The sequence below is a fragment of the Bombus huntii genome, chromosome 5 (assembly GCF_024542735.1).
Source record: "Bombus huntii isolate Logan2020A chromosome 5, iyBomHunt1.1, whole genome shotgun sequence".
Lineage (NCBI taxonomy): Eukaryota > Metazoa > Arthropoda > Insecta > Hymenoptera > Apidae > Bombus > Bombus huntii.
In genome coordinates, this window is record NC_066242.1 from 12,520,596 (window position 1) to 12,536,799 (window position 16,204).

The window sequence follows — 16,204 nt, forward strand, 5'->3', positions numbered from 1 at the left end:
TATCGCGATCGGTTTGATACACTGGTGTCCAACTGGGCGCCACTTTCCCCACTCTTGACTTGCTGTTCGTGAATAACTTGACTTTTCAGCTCCTGATCGCGATAAACAAGTCAACCCGAGTCACGACCACACAACTCTTCTATGGATACTTGCGTTTGTGTAATCTCGACTAATCGTCCGTACATAAAAATTAGCTTTTCGTCTCGTTTTATGTCGTTTTGCGTCGAAAGTGTTACGTAAATCGAGGAACAAAACATCGCCAGCATTTCAATATAAACTTGCCAATCGGAAACTAGAAATTAGTTTTGCTGAAATGTTACAGTTTGCGTAGGAAAAATTGAAATTCCTTGAAATAACAGTAATTTATGCCTGCGGTTCGATTAATGTTCAGTGATAAAAATTACGCCTTCGTTAGGTTCGAACGTCATCTTATATTCTATGATATTTTTCTCTATAATTTTGTATCAGTTTTATTATTTTATTTTACTTACCTTTTGAATGAACAATCCTTATTATTTTTCCGTATTTTCTATAAAAGGACGAAAGCCGTTGCGACGTATAAGGTTTTCTAACGATTAAATAAGCTTCCCGAAAATCATATATTCCGTCGTTCCAGAAGCTTATTTAATCGATTATTATAGTTTAGTCAGTCACTACTATCGTTACTAACGCGCAGTAAATGTTAATCGGTTTCTCTTTCTCTTCAAGCAACGTTGACTGTCAGGCCTATGAAAAGCTACGAAATCTAATCAATTTAGTATCCCAAGGAACAATGATCGACTAGGGAAACAGTCACTAATTAAGAAAAGTTCATCGACATGATTTGCAACGCAGTCACATGCATGTGTATTAATGCAAATAGAATATAATATGTTAATAATAAAATCATAAATTCTGTGACAATCAATCTTCCTTTATCGTAACGTCGCGTCTACAACCATCGAAAATTGAGGACATCTGCAGATTATTCGTATGTAGAATATTTGCCGCACTATCGCAATGTAATTAATTTTATCCTGATACAATTAACACGCATAAACTACGCTAAGGATTTTGAAGATCAGAATTAAAAGTACGACAAATCCTGTAATCTGCAGATAACGTGATCGCGCTTTTTAATCATTGTATGTTAATCCTACGATTATAAGACATACAAAATAACATCATATACATAAATAAAAAGAGAGTGGCAAATATAAGAGCATAACGCTCTGTTTACGTTGATTTAATTGGACTTAATATTGACAATAAACAATCCTATGGTAAACGAGTCTATAAACAACAACATGTAAATAATGTTTTCCACAAAAATGTACAGTTCCACAAACGTCCTCGATCTATAGTCATCGTGATCTCATGTTTTGGCATACTATTTGTTACGCCATATGTGCCTGACGGCATAAATATCATATCCACCCTCGGACAAGGTAAAATACTATTGGCGAATGACAGTAATCTTTCATCGACGGTAAGTGAACGATGATCGAGTCGGTGGCTGTTTAACGTTGATGGCTACCTGATTAAGTTCTTTAACACGTGCCACTTAATGTTCCGAAGGGACGAAAACATGGTCCAGTAGAAAGAGAAATGGGTCGGAACGGAAGAATGGTCGGCAAAGCCGCAATAGGAGGATACGTTAATAGTTTTCGAAGAGGCTCCGTCGGAATGGCGTAAGTGTTGTATATTTACACTGGCGTTACAGGCTCACACCTGGACGCAAGAATAGCGCCGCTTCTTTTTCTCCGAAGTATTTTCTCGCCAGTGCGTCGAGCGGCCCCCTAACAAAGGGGATCGTTCATTTTTCTTTCTCTTTTTCTTCGTTTCTTTCAAGTTTCAGACATCTTTTTATTATTACTGCGATTCCTGACAATTGTAATCCGTCATACGATTCCTCGGTTCTTGGGTTTCTTCTTATTTAAGACAAACGTTGATGTCGCTTCGATGATATTTCACTTCGCTTGAAACATCCTTGTCTGTTTGATATTTCAGTTAATTTCTTTATTTATCTATGCAAGGAGACACGAGGAATAATATTCGAATGCGTAAACACGTGTTTTAAGTTAGAAAAACAAACGGTCGTGCGCTTGATGATGGGGCACGATGAATTTTCGCATTAAGAGAGAGCAGAACTCTGTGAGCGAAATCTGATCCGAGGAAGACATCAAGAGGGTAGTTTACACCCGCTTTAACTCGGTGATCGTCGATTTTCCTGGGTATGAAGACCGGAACAACGTCGGTATGCATGCAGATGGTGGTCGTAAGAGGGGGTGGTCTAAAATAATAAAGAAGCTGGCACGAAGATGAGGACTGTTTGTGTTTCCACAGACGATGGCCGATTCTTAAATGACGAGATGCAACTGGAAAAACGTATATTCGAAAGACAATACTTCGAATAAACGCATAGTTATCGATAGTTTCCTGTTGGCAATCGTTTTTCGTTCTAGAAAGAAAGAGAATAATAAATGTTGTTTTCTTTTGTTTCTTTCAGCCAAGAACGTAAGATATTTTTCGCTTCTTTACCTCCGTTTTTTTTTTTATCGTTTAAGATGAATAATTTTCATTACAAAATTTTTAACCGGTATAATAATTAAACGAACAGCACTGATCAGCTAAAAGTGGTACGCTTTATTATAAAGGAATATTTAAATAGCGTTATTACTTTGCCTTGTAACACATTAATCTATAATTCTATTTTGTTCCCTTTTACTTGATCAAGCTGATAAATTAATCGTGTTACGTGCATAATATGCATAATATAGATCTAAAGTGAACATGCGATTCAAAAAACGGTCGATTTGATCTCGTTGTTCAGCTTATTTGCTATTAGTAGTAATATATCTGCAAAGGTATACGGTGCCAGGCTTAGTTTAAAATGAAATACAAGTACAATCCTTCATGCAAGGAATTACATTCCAGTTTGAAATTCCGATCAAGGGAATATCTTTTGGAAAACACGTTGCATGGTGTTCCATATTTTGTGGATTCCACACGACCTAAGTGGGAAAGGTAATTTTATAATTCAGCAATTATTTGCAATTAATTGTATAAAATAAATAACTTATTTAACGGTTTAAAAGTATCTCTCTCTCTCTCTTTATTATATTATTATCTAATTTTTAATTGATTTATTCGTAGATTAATATGGTTTCTCTTGACATTTGTATCGCTATTAGCGATCATAGCTATAATCATAATCATCTTAGATAAATTTCAAACAGAGCCAACTATAACCGGATTAGATATAATAACAGAAAATGTTAATATTGAATTTCCTCAAATCTTTGTTTGCTTCGACTGGTTTCATTTGAATCATTCGGACATACCTGAGGTAAACGTAGCTGTTATTCTCATAAAATTACTCATTTTCTCATAACTTTATTCTCATAAGATTACTTTTTGTATATAGGGTGAAATATATATATACGAAAAATTGTACAATTGGATTTTTGAAAAACGTATCGATGTAAAATCGTTCCCTCTCACTTACAAAAACAAAAACAATTTTCGTAAAACTTTTGAAGCAATGGGACCTGATTGTGATCTTTTAATTAGTGACTGCGTATACAAGTAAATATCACTTTTTAACCTCAGTTACAAACAGAAAATTGAAACAATACTTTATATGACTCATTATAAAATTTAGGGGAATAAATATATCATGTAACGCACTATTTGTAAAAGTACATACGGCTGTGGGTATTTGCTGTAAATCTAAATATTTAGAGCCACTTAAAATTCTTGATCATCTAAGGAGTTTTGAATTTAGGATGTTCAGTTCAAGTTATCCTTTAAGGTAAATATATACCTACTTTTTACAAATAAAGTCTTTCTTTAAATAATTCTTTTGCCATAAAATACAAATAATCAGTGATACTTGTATTACAAGGTCTTGAATATATCATTAAATTCAGATTTTAATTTGCAGAGTTTACTATACGCAACAAAATGTTACGAGTCCAAGTCCAGGTGAAAGAGCCCTAGTAAAAGCACATTTTCCTATAGATATTGAATTTATTGTTCATATAACGTATACAACTCCCGATATTCGTTATTTGTCTCTTCGACAACGAAAATGTTATACTAAGCAAGATATAAATTTTGTCAATTTTAATGATTGTGAAATGAAATGTTTGATCGATAAGATATTTAAATATTGTAAGTGTTTACCATGGTTTCTATCGTTCGATGGTAAAACAGAATGCCCACTTTCAAAGTATTCCTGTTTCAATAACGTTAAAATCGATATAACTCAATGTAACTGTTGGCTATCTTGCGACCATGCGTCATATAGCGTAACGCAAATACAAAATTCTTCTAAAAATACGAATCGAGTTATGTTGAGAAAATGGCCAACAGCTCTCTACAAGAGAGAAGTACGATTTGGTTATTTAGATTTACTTGTATCGTTCGGTGGTATTGCAGGTCTCTTTCTAGGATATTCTTTATTTGTATCTATCGAAATTGGATATTATTTTACTCTTAGAACTTATTGTGGAGCTGTAATTCAATCATCTCGGGAACAGTACAATATCATGACTGTTCATGTTGTGGAAAAAATTCCACAGAAAGCAGATACTAATCAAAAATATTATTTGTATATTGATTAACTCCTTTTAAAAGTTTTGCATTGTTTTGTTTAACGATATAAATTATAATTTTATCATTCCCGTGCTATTAATCTTTTCAAAGTCGCAAGATCCTTATCACGATTCCATATTTATTCAATGCTTTCACGCAGACGCATTACGATCCGCATCGGTAATTAGAAGCGCGCGTAAATAATACAGTCTTTCAAATCCTTACTTGTATCGTAAATATAACGGAGTTGGTAAGAGTTATATTGCTAAATGCCTAGCGGAATGGCACAGAGAACGCTAGCACCGTTCTTTATCGTTCATCGTTGCGCGTTGCGATGTTTCGTTGGTACATGCGACATTTTCGGCACGCCTCCGACTAATACGAGTGTTTATCTTTATGGTTGTGTTGAATCTATACGGAATTCTTACCAACTCTTTCCAGTTTCGCATTGTTCACAGGTATATTTTTACTTAATTGTTACTTCTTTTGTCGAGAGTATATGTCAAATTATTAGGCAATGAAGTGATAGGAATTCTTAAAATACATAGTTTTTTAACTAGATCAGACGGCATACTTTGGAAATAATTAATAATATATTGAGCTAAACAAGGAATCAGCGAAGTGCTGAGTAACATTAATATAGTGATACGTTTCACATCAATTTTTATGTGATCTGTGTCTTCTGTTTTGATAACTGAATACTCACATATCTTTATCGATAAGCAATCAAATCATTATCAGAAAGTATTTAGGATGATAACAGGGTGCATACTGTATCAATCTCATATAAGCTTCTTATTGCTTATAATACATTACTAAGTACGTAATTTTAATTTATTATATTTTTAAAATTATCAAATACCTCTGTTTAATATTTCATATATATTATTTTTATTATCTCTATGCTATCATTTTAAAAAAAAGATTATCATAATCATAAAATAATTATGATAAAAAAAGATTAAAGTCGAACAATTGAAATCCTTCCGTTCGTAATCAATAATAATCGGCAAGAATAATGATGGATGGGTGGTGAAAGTATTAGAGATTTAATTTTTTTCTTTCCCTCTCTTTGCATTTGTGGATTCTGCAATATACGAGATGCAGTTTTAATGCGCATTTCCCTTAAATAACCTGCACAGTGGCAGCTTTAGTTTGGAATCAAAGTCATTTTTATCTACAGTTTTGTGAGAGGAATATGTCAATACCCGATAACATATTTTCGCTGTTGCAACGTTTCGGTGTGATAAAATAGGAGATAATTTCAAAACAAGGCAAATGAATGATCAGAAAAAGGAAAAACAAACTTTAAGAAACATCAAGTTTTTAAATGTTTTTAATGTGCTCATTTTATGCTTGTCACTCCTATAATATTAGTGGAAGTAACAGGAAAAGAAGCTTATTGAAAAAATCTCATTACATTACATAATTACTTATACATTAAATCTTAAAGTTTCTCTCTAATTCGACGGTTCCTTTTAAAAAAAAATCGATTGGGTTTACGTCTACGCTGCGAACGTAATAAGTATTGCCATTATATAGAAAGTCACTTATCCAGTTACTGGATTGTCGATTTTCACGTACGTTTATGCTAACAAAAACTTGCCAGTTAATTTTTTAAAGGAAACTTTTCAACCATAATGTAGTAATATATAATAATTGTAATGTAATCTTATAACAAGAAAAAAGGACTTGAATTTTAATTTCTAAATTTATTAAGGATTAGATTTAGTAAGGAACTATATACAATGTTCTGCACAAAGGAAATAGTTTAATAGGCACTACATAATAATGCCGCCAATTAATTTAATTCAAAATTAACAAACTTAATTAACAAACTTCTTTTTGAATTGATTTTCCTTTTTCTCTTATTTGACTTTTTGTTATTTAAGTTGATGTCTAATTCTAATGCTAATTATTATTGTATAATAAATTTTTGTGACTGTATATAAACAAATGTTTTTACTTATTAATCACATTATTAATTACGGTGTTTTTGAAAACTACATTAAATTTTAAAGAAATTTATTACCCTGAAATATTTCCAGAAGTTAGAACATTCATATGCAGAGTATAAGATAAAAATATACAATTTGTTTTCCAGATATGATATACTAAATAAAGATGAGGATTATGTCATGTTATCTTCGTCGTTTCACAATAACAGCTTTATTTGTCTTACTGCTGTTTTGTGCTGTACAAGTTTTTCGTTCGGAACTGGGATTTAGTGACAATGATTTGTCAAATCTGGATAAACTGTAAGCAATAATTTAATTCCTTAAAATATAAGAATATATCATCTTTAATTGTAATTTGTGTTATTCCAGAATACACATATCTCGGTTAATTAAGGAATCTGAACAATCTTATGTTGGGTACATATAATATATATAATTTTATTAGAATAATTTTATTTTAAATATAAAAATGCAAAGAGATCTATATGTTTTCAGAGGAGTTGTGGCTTGCAAACTACCTCAATTAAATGTTTCTAATCCAGAAATTACTAAATTTATTCATGATGTCCCACCTTTGCAATGTACACCAGAAAATTGGGTTATTCTCCATGGTTCAAGATTAATTATTAGCAGCAGAGCAAAGAAAAGACATGGATCCATAATTTGCTCTTTCAGTGGTTAGTTTTATGAAATTGTATGACGTATGTTCATATTGAACATACTAGACATAATTATTTCAATTGTTCACAGAAATTCTTAGGGATGATGATTACAATGTATTATTCGAACCTGCTGTTGAGTCTGAAGATTCCTATGTTCTCAAACATAGCGATTTTGTTGATATTAAATGTGAATCAAAAGATGGCAATAAGTAAGAAGAACATATTAAGAAAAATAGTCAACTGACAAATTAGTTAAATTTATATTTTACACAATTTTTTAGATGGCACAGTATTATGGCCGGAGTGAAGGATGATCCTAAAGTAAACGAGAAAAGTAAATGGGAATATGTTGGAAACAAGGCCCTTAAACTAAATGTACTTATGTTCGGCTTTGATTCTCTATCCAGAAATACATTTATACGCAAATTACCAAAAACATATCGGTATTTAAAAGAATACTTAGGAGCTTTAATACTAGAAGGATACAATATAGTAGGTGATGGAACACCACAAGCTCTTATTCCTATACTTACTGGAAAGATTGAGCTTGAACTTCCAGATACTAGAAAACGCATGGGACTAAAGGCAAACTATGTTGATGTATATCCAATGATATGGAATCAGTACAAAGAAAATGGTTATATAACAGGATTCATGGAGGATGTCCATCATATTGGAACTTTCACATATCGTCTAAAAGGTTTTAAGAAACAACCAACTGATCATTATATGAGAACATTCTATTTAGCTGCTGCACCATATTTTAGATACTACAATAAATATTGCATTGGAAGCATTCCTAGACATATGGTATGGTTGAATTCTTGAATTATATTACAATTACTGAACTATACATCATTAGTATTCTTTTAGGTAATGCTGAATTATATTAAAGAAATTTTTGATGTCCGCAAACATCAACCAAAATTTCTATTTGGTTTTCATGGAGAACTTTCACATGATTCTTATAATGACATAGGTGTAGTAGATGAAGATTTACATAATTGGTTAAAGAACTTAAATGAATTTGGTCATTTAAATAATACAGTATTGATAGTGATGAGTGATCATGGACATAGGTTTGAGTGATATGATAAATTTAATTGTTGTATAGGATTGTACATCTAAAAAAAACTAACGTTGTAAATTTCATTTTAAAGGTTTGCAGAAATTCGTAACACTCTGCAAGGTAAACAAGAGGAAAGATTACCATTTTTTTCGTTTGCTTTTCCCCCTTGGTTTAAAAGAGTTTATCCAGAAGCTTATGCCAATTTTTTACATAATACACATTATTTAACGACACCGTTTGATGTTCACAAAACATTAGAAAGCATATTGAATTTTGAAATACCAAAAATTGGAGACCGTCAGCAAAGAGCCATTAGTTTATTTGATAAGGTGGGTATTATATAAAATCCATTACATGAAATCTCATTTTTTTGATCGGAATCTATATTTACTGAAAGTAATATCTTAAACCTTAAGTAATACCTTCAAGTAATTTTAAGTTTAAAAATTTTCCCGCTCAAAAGTTATTATACGTAAAAGGTTGCAAAATTCTGTATAGCTTTTTTCGTATTATTCCTGCTAGATATACAGAACGTTCGTCTTTGTTGATATATACTATGACGACGTAACTAGATACTGTCTCATGAAAGTAGAAAAGTTGTAGATAGATTAAATAGATAGAGTAAATTAGCATTGGTAAGACTGCACAGGGTGTTCATAAAAGTTGGTGCCAAATTTCAGTGTAGTAGTAAAAGATCGCAGTAAACGTGGGTCGAAAAATTAGCTATTAGTTTTAGAGTTATGAGATGTTTAGTGTACAAAAACTAATCGAAAACTGCTGCCAAGAGATAAGAGAAATGCTGGGAATCTTTCAACATATACGTGCTTTTATGCGTGATTAAGCTAAGTAAGTAGTATACTAAGAGAACCAAACTTTAAAAACGCATAACCTTTGAATCAATGGATTCCTAAACTCAAAATCATTATATTTTACCCCTATTCATCAGGTATTATGAGTAAAGAAAGTTCAAAATGGAATAGTTCCCAGAGAAAAAAATTTGCACTAGGTATTTTATAAATTAACCTAATACTTTACGTTTATTTATTTTGTTTTAAAGTTATGCTATTATATATCTTTACATTATATCAAATTGAAGAGGAAAATCAAAACAGAATTATCACTGCTTTAATTTTCTAATTTAATGTTTTTTAAATAATTATATAAACTTACAATAAATGTTACAAATTGATAAATAATCATATTGTATAACGATGCAGATACCGTTAGAGAGAACGTGTGCAGATGCATTTATAGAACCACATTGGTGTGCATGCCTGAGTTGGCAAGAAATTTCAGTTGATGATGATAACGTGATTGCTGCAGCCAAGTATTTTGTCCAATTTCTTAATGTTTATACAGAAAATCATCGCAACATATGTGAAGAGTTGAAATTAAAAGAGATATTGTGGGCTGCTAAACTTATACCTAATAAAGGTATTGTAAACAATTTATAACTCTTACTTATGTTGATCTGCTATTGTTAAAGTGTAAAATTGTAGATTTACTGAAATTCTACAAATCAGGAGATCAAGATGGTTTCATGGGAGACTTTAGTGCAAAAACAAAATTAACTACTGAAACTTATCAGTTGAAAGTAAAAACAGAGCCAGGATTTGGTTTATTTGAAGCCAGTATTAATTATGATATAAAGAAAAACACTTTTTCAACCAAAGTAAGTTTGCAATTAAATTATATTAATCAATATAGCTATTAAAAAAATATATACAAATGAAAATATATTGAGATTCGTATTTTAGATTTCAGATGTTAGTAGGATCAATATGTATGGATCTCAGGCAAGATGTGTAGAAAATTCATTATTTCATTTACGAAAATACTGTTATTGTAAGGATTAAACAGTTAGTGCTTGAAGAAAGTTACACATGTATTTAAAACTGGAGCGGAGAAAACATCACAACAAAGTTTACAAATCATAAAGGTGCTGTGATTAGAGTTATATTAAACACAAGCATAATGTAGAAAAAATAATATAAACTACCATTTATATGATTTCAAATGTGGTATAGAATGAAGTATAGAACAAAACAGTGCAAGACAGACAGTATCCTAAGCTATTTATTTATTTTCATTAGTGCCAACTAACGTGATACCAAAGAGTATTTATGAATTGCATAATCAAAATATTTGTTACTAAATTTTATATTACTAGGTGTTAGTAATATATTTAGTAATATATCAACAAACTATTATGTATTAGGTACATGTTGAATATAAAATGTAAATAATGCACAATACAATGTAATGAATTAATAAAAATTTTCAGTATTTACGTAATAAATAACGTTTTATACTAATAAAATATTCTTATAATATAACTCTTTTTATATGTGTAAATTCTTTTTACATTCATTGTAAAAGACAATATTCTCCAAACTGATGTAAGAATGTTGTAATCTCGTGAGTAGTACCATCAATTAACAGAAATCCTATGTTTTGCTTATGATGTGGATCATGTGGAAAATAAGCTTGTCCTCTGTTATCTTTAGCCACTATTTGTAGAACTATTGTACTGATTGACAAGTCTGCATCTTTATTCATTTGTACTCTAAGATAATAAAAAATATAATTATTATTGACTTTAAGAACAAAATATTTGTGCAAGTATTATACAACCTTACTAAATCTTTATAAATGGCCTTTGTCACTTCTAAGTATGGATTTAAAACATCCTCATATTGACACAATATTCCACCAAGAACAAGCATTTGAAAAATATGAAATATAAATTCTTCGCGTTCATCTTTTAAATATAAATTATATTCTGGACATTCTTCATCTAATAACATCTATAAATTTATTATAGATAAGTACATATTATTATTAAATTAATTGTAATAAAGATCCATACCGCTCTAAGATTATCAGAGATCAAAAAATTTTCTATTTCCATATCATATCTTTTGCAAATAATTCCAGACTTATGTACAACTCCATTTTTGGGATCTTTTAGTTTGTTAAAAAAAGTCATGTTTAGAACAGAACAAGGAATTGGCTTTATTTCTACACTTGATGCTACTATGCCTATTAATTGTGACAAAAATTAACAATATTTAATATCATATTATAGAAAAATATCTTTATTACCTTGTTTTAACCAATAATTTCCTTGTTTTGTTAATAATTCCTTAGTTACAATATTATCTTGAAAGAAAGCCTAAAACAATTAAAAGATAGTAGATAGTAGATTGGAATTATTTAAAATTAAGTTAAAAACATATTATATGGTAATTAACTAACTTCAGCCAAATGGTATTTATGATATTGTTGAAAGGGTTCATTGAATGTAAAATGTTGAATAATAAAATTTCCTCTTATTCCCCTGTAAGATTGAAATAAACTTATTATTATATTCAACTCTTGGGATAAGGATCAATTTTTAAATTTTGCATGTATATACATATAAATCAATCACATGATATATCAATTAACATTGTTACCATTTGGAAAGAAATTCCTGAATCGTTTTGTCATTTATTCCAACAAAATTCTTTTGTGCAAGAGGTACAAATGTATAACTGGGTTTAATCTCCATTTTTATACAATGCTATTTGTTACTATGGAGATAAGAATATGGGAAAGATATATATATATATATATATATATATATAAATTATTACATGACAAGTAGACAATATTTTTGAGAATTATAATATAAATATGAGAAATATGGGAATTAGAAACATTAGAAGAATCACATTTTCAAGCAAAAATATAGTTACAGTAAATGTGAAACTGCATATGTATATTTATAATATATTTACATAAATTATTTCATAATTATTTTTATAATTATTTTGATATATTATATCATAAAATTTACTAGTATTGATTTTAACATCAACAAAAATATCAATAGACTGGTATAGTTTAACAAATATTTAAATAAGTTAAAAGGCTTTGAGGAACCATGGCGCCGAATCAACGTCAACGTCAGCTTTTTGTTTCTAAGAAAGAACTGAAAAAGTTGAATGGCAGAAGATTTTCAAAGTAGATGCAATATTTCTTTCTTTCTTAATAGTAAAATGTGAATAGAGCATTGTTTAGTTATCTCGTGTTTAATAAAGTTAAATGTATTGTATGCCGGTTAACCTTTTCTTTTGTGATTCAATATTAAATTATTTTGATGAAGAACCATAAATATGTTATTTTATAGAAATTCTATAATTATCAATAGATAATTATTTTATTTTATTTTTATATTTAATTTATCGCTAACAAACTCTACTTAGGATAAGATAAATCTACTAATTATGAAGTAAACATGCATGTAAAATTAAATACAAATCTTAAGGAAAATTAAGGGTATGTGTTTCAGACCAGAAGAATCCTCTGATACTGGTCTCATATATCCTGGTGTGGATACAGCATTTAAGCTGCTTCTATCAGCTAGATTTTGTTCTGCTATTTGGAGCCACATAACAGATTGTGATGAAACCTATAACTATTGGGAACCAGTAAGGAATAGTTCTTAATAGTTTCAATAATTTTGTATGATTTGTATAAATTTATTTGTACTACATTATTTTGTTTTAATAAATGAGTTATTTATTTTATAATCATATATTATTTTTTTATTGCATTTTGTCTTAGAGTCACTATCTGCTTTATGGGACCGGTCAACAAACATGGGAATATAGTCCACAATATGCATTAAGATCATATATGTATTTGCTGATTCATATGGTACCAGCAAAGCTTTACCATTACTTACTAGAACCAAATCCTGTTCTAGTCTTTTATTTTGTAAGATGTCTATTATCTGTGGGTTGTGCTTTATCTGAAGTATACTTCTATAAGTATGTATCTGTTGAATTATATTATGGACTCGTTAACAATAAATATCATATTAAGATAATAATTACATTTTATCATTTTTCTCTGATAGAAATGTATGCAGAGAATTTGGGATTCATATAGGGAGGTTAACATTAGTATTTCTTATCCTCAGCTCTGGCATGTATATTGCTAGTGCTGCATTTCTACCATCCTCTTTTTCAATGTATGTTGTATGAAATTAATATCATTTAAACAAATGTTGAAATAATTAGATTATTTAATTTTGTATGCTTTTTATACAGGTATTTGAGTACTGTTGCAACAGCAGCTTGGTATGGCCGGCAGTATGAATTAGCAATCTTTGCTACAGCTATATCAGCTTTATTAGGATGGCCATTTGCTGCTTTACTTGGGTATAATTTTTATGTAGAATTAGAGTAGTTTAAACAGCAGAAATGTAGCAGTGCTATAAATCTTTTTCATATCCTTTGCAGATTACCAATTGCAATGGAAATGTTAATACATAAACAAGACTGGAGTAAATTTATGAAATGGGTAATCATATCTGGTGCTGTTGTTTTAGTACCAATGATATGGATAGATTCAATGTATTATGGGAAATTGGTAATAGCACCATTGAACATTGTAATGTACAATGTTTTCACCAATCATGGGCCAAATATCTATGGAACAGAACCTTTCAGTTATTATATTTATAATGGATTTTTAAACTTCAATTTCATTTTTGTTGGTGCACTTTGGGCTCCATTTGGATTGGTAATATTTGTAAAATTCATGATGTTTTTACCTTCACAATTATTAATACTTTAATGAATCATATAGCTTTTAGTGTGGCTAATTGTACCAGCCAGACCAAGAGATCGTCTATGTTTATCTTACTGGTATTCATTGGCACCACTATATCTTTGGTTTTTAGTGTTTTTCTTACAGCCTCACAAGGTAAATTAAGTAACATTATTTAGTAATTAAGGCCATGAAAACACATGACTATATCTATAGTCATATTTTGATTACAGGAAGAACGATTTTTATTTCCTGTATATCCAATGATTTGTTTGGTTGGAGGTATAGCTGTAGATACTGTCCAAAAATTATATTTTTTTATCAGGACAAAGCTTAGTTCTTCACACATTGCTTATCATTATTTACAATATACTGTTCATATAACATTTTTTGCCATCTTAATATGTGGTTTTCTTGGAATATCAAGATCACTGGCAATATACAAAGGTAAAAAGCTAAAATTTTTCAAAGTATATTATTAATTAGAGAATGAAATGTATTTTAATCAAGATAAAATTCTATTCTATATCAGGCTATTATGCGCCAATGGAAGTAATGATCGATGCTAATAAACTTGGTTTAGAGAGAGAAATATTTAAGGATATTAATATCAATTTTTGCATTGGTAAAGAGTGGCACCGATTTCCGAGTAGCTTTTTCTTTCCATCAAATAAGTAAGTAATATATTTTTTGACAAATACAACTTAAAGCAATACATATTTTCTAAAAAATCAATATTTTAGTTGGAAACTTCAGTATCTCAGATCAGAGTTTAAGGGTCAGTTACCTCAACCTTTCCTAGATCATGAAAATGCAACTGGTATTATACAACCCTATTTTAATGATATGAATAGAGAAGAACCTACACGTTATGTAAGATGATATTTATATCATAATATAAATATATTAAAAGTATGGGTTTATATACAAAGCCTAATCTAATCAATAATATTTTATATTGTAGTTTAGCTTAGACAAATGCCATTTTGTGTTAGACCTGGACATTGGTACTGACACAAGTTTAGAACCAAATTATTCTCGAATAAACGATAATTTCACGATAATAACGTCATCTAAATTTTTAAATTCCGCAAGGTAAGTGAATTACATATTTGAATTTTTAAATTTTATTTATATCTATTATGTTAAATTAATGTCTCATTTATTTTTCAGATCGCATCGATTTTTTCGTGCGTTTTATATTCCTTTTGTGTCACATAAATTTTGTACATATGGTTCATATAATTTATTACAAAATATTAAATTTAAATCGATTCCTCTTTTATCAAAAGAAAAAAATACAAAATTTTCCTGAATAGAAATTTTGGAACACGTATATGATTTTAATAAACAGGGTCTGTGTCATTGAAATGACATGTCTGATATTGTATTTCAGATGGATTTTGTACTTTATGATAAAGGATAAAAAGAATGGGTTCAAAGAAAAACCAAGAATGATTAAAAAAATAAAAGATTACACAATTTTTTACTTTTGCTCAAAATGAAGAAATTCATGATCAGATTTTTAAACAATAGAAATTTTTTGTTTTAATAAACAGTTTTTAATATATAGAGCAATATATATGCGCTCATATTTAATATATAATTGGTGTATTCTAGAAAAATATATAAGCGATTTTACGTGATTAATGTAGCTTAATTTACTGGACAATATAAAAATTTTAGTATGACATATATATAATATATGTAATAAATTTGTGTAACAAATTTTTAAAGATGTATCATATTAAAAAATTAAATTCACAATTACTGTTTACTTACAAAATACTAAACAATATAAAGTATATTAGCTTAATTACTGCATTTTTAACATTTTAACACAGATTCCAACAGGCTACTAAGTATCTTTGACGCCATTTTACATATATACGAATATAAGAAACTTAAAGGGGTAGATATAATAACATTATTTCCGTACTAGGTGAATAATATTTAATAATAACATTTACATATGATTAAATAATACTTATTTTGTAATTAACAAATTTTTGTATATATATATAGTAAATTTATGAGTATATTTGTGTAAGTACAATATAATTAACTTTAATTGCAAATGTTCTGTAAATTATTGTATTATATTTTATAAATATTCTGATAAAAATTAATATAACTGTTTACTCCATGAACATGTGTAAAATCTGAGTTTCCGAATATATTTTAATTGTTATTTTATTTTATTGATTTATTTTTAACAATATTTTATATATAATTGTGGTGAAATGTATTAATTAAATAAAATAATATATGATATTTAAAAATATATATTGTTGTCTCCTTGTCAGATAAGTTTTTATAATTATTGTATCGCTGGA

General features: G+C 29.1%; 4 protein-coding genes across 9 annotated transcripts; 3 read left to right on the forward strand and 1 right to left on the reverse strand.

Moving 5' to 3' along the window:
- Positions 1 to 2,847: 2,847 nt before the first annotated feature.
- Positions 2,848 to 4,607, forward strand: LOC126865810 (sodium channel protein Nach-like). Its single transcript, XM_050618705.1, has 5 exons — positions 2,848 to 3,006; positions 3,136 to 3,328; positions 3,407 to 3,567; positions 3,644 to 3,793; positions 3,926 to 4,607. Exons 1-5 carry the CDS (start codon positions 2,873 to 2,875, stop codon positions 4,605 to 4,607), a joined length of 1,320 nt encoding a protein of 439 aa, XP_050474662.1. The 5' UTR covers positions 2,848 to 2,872.
- A 252-nt stretch (positions 4,608 to 4,859) lies between these two features.
- On the forward strand, positions 4,860 to 10,603 carry LOC126865593 (uncharacterized). Of its 4 annotated transcripts, none has more exons than XM_050618324.1 (11): positions 4,860 to 5,036; positions 6,683 to 6,836; positions 6,906 to 6,953; positions 7,032 to 7,213; positions 7,287 to 7,407; positions 7,480 to 8,008; positions 8,072 to 8,277; positions 8,359 to 8,596; positions 9,485 to 9,701; positions 9,767 to 9,939; positions 10,025 to 10,603. In XM_050618324.1, the coding sequence occupies exons 2-11, from the start codon at positions 6,703 to 6,705 to the stop codon at positions 10,121 to 10,123; spliced, it is 1,947 nt and encodes a 648-aa protein (XP_050474281.1). In that variant the 5' UTR covers positions 4,860 to 5,036; positions 6,683 to 6,702; the 3' UTR covers positions 10,124 to 10,603. The 4 variants fall into 4 exon arrangements, with proteins under 4 accessions (XP_050474281.1, XP_050474278.1, XP_050474279.1 ...); XM_050618321.1 differs by lacking the exon at positions 4,860 to 5,036 and adding an exon at positions 5,602 to 6,158; XM_050618322.1 differs by lacking the exon at positions 4,860 to 5,036 and adding an exon at positions 5,602 to 5,852.
- Positions 10,590 to 12,222, reverse strand: LOC126865602 (cilia- and flagella-associated protein 300-like). Its single transcript, XM_050618339.1, has 7 exons — positions 12,109 to 12,222; positions 11,726 to 11,842; positions 11,526 to 11,607; positions 11,373 to 11,442; positions 11,137 to 11,309; positions 10,902 to 11,074; positions 10,590 to 10,833 (listed from the first exon to the last, which is right to left on the reverse strand). Exons 2-7 carry the CDS (start codon positions 11,818 to 11,820, stop codon positions 10,635 to 10,637), a joined length of 792 nt encoding a protein of 263 aa, XP_050474296.1. The 5' UTR covers positions 11,821 to 11,842; positions 12,109 to 12,222; the 3' UTR covers positions 10,590 to 10,634.
- LOC126865594 (alpha-1,2-mannosyltransferase ALG9) lies at positions 12,136 to 16,018 on the forward strand. 3 transcript variants are annotated; one of them, XM_050618325.1, is made up of 12 exons: positions 12,136 to 12,275; positions 12,604 to 12,742; positions 12,879 to 13,084; positions 13,174 to 13,287; positions 13,367 to 13,477; positions 13,559 to 13,841; positions 13,908 to 14,024; positions 14,102 to 14,315; positions 14,401 to 14,542; positions 14,612 to 14,741; positions 14,833 to 14,963; positions 15,042 to 16,018. In XM_050618325.1, the coding sequence occupies exons 1-12, from the start codon at positions 12,196 to 12,198 to the stop codon at positions 15,181 to 15,183; spliced, it is 1,809 nt and encodes a 602-aa protein (XP_050474282.1). In that variant the 5' UTR covers positions 12,136 to 12,195; the 3' UTR covers positions 15,184 to 16,018. The 3 variants fall into 3 exon arrangements, with proteins under 3 accessions (XP_050474282.1, XP_050474284.1, XP_050474283.1); XM_050618327.1 differs by having other exon boundaries at positions 12,185 to 12,275; positions 12,590 to 12,742; XM_050618326.1 differs by having other exon boundaries at positions 12,190 to 12,312.
- Positions 16,019 to 16,204: the final 186 nt, after the last annotated feature.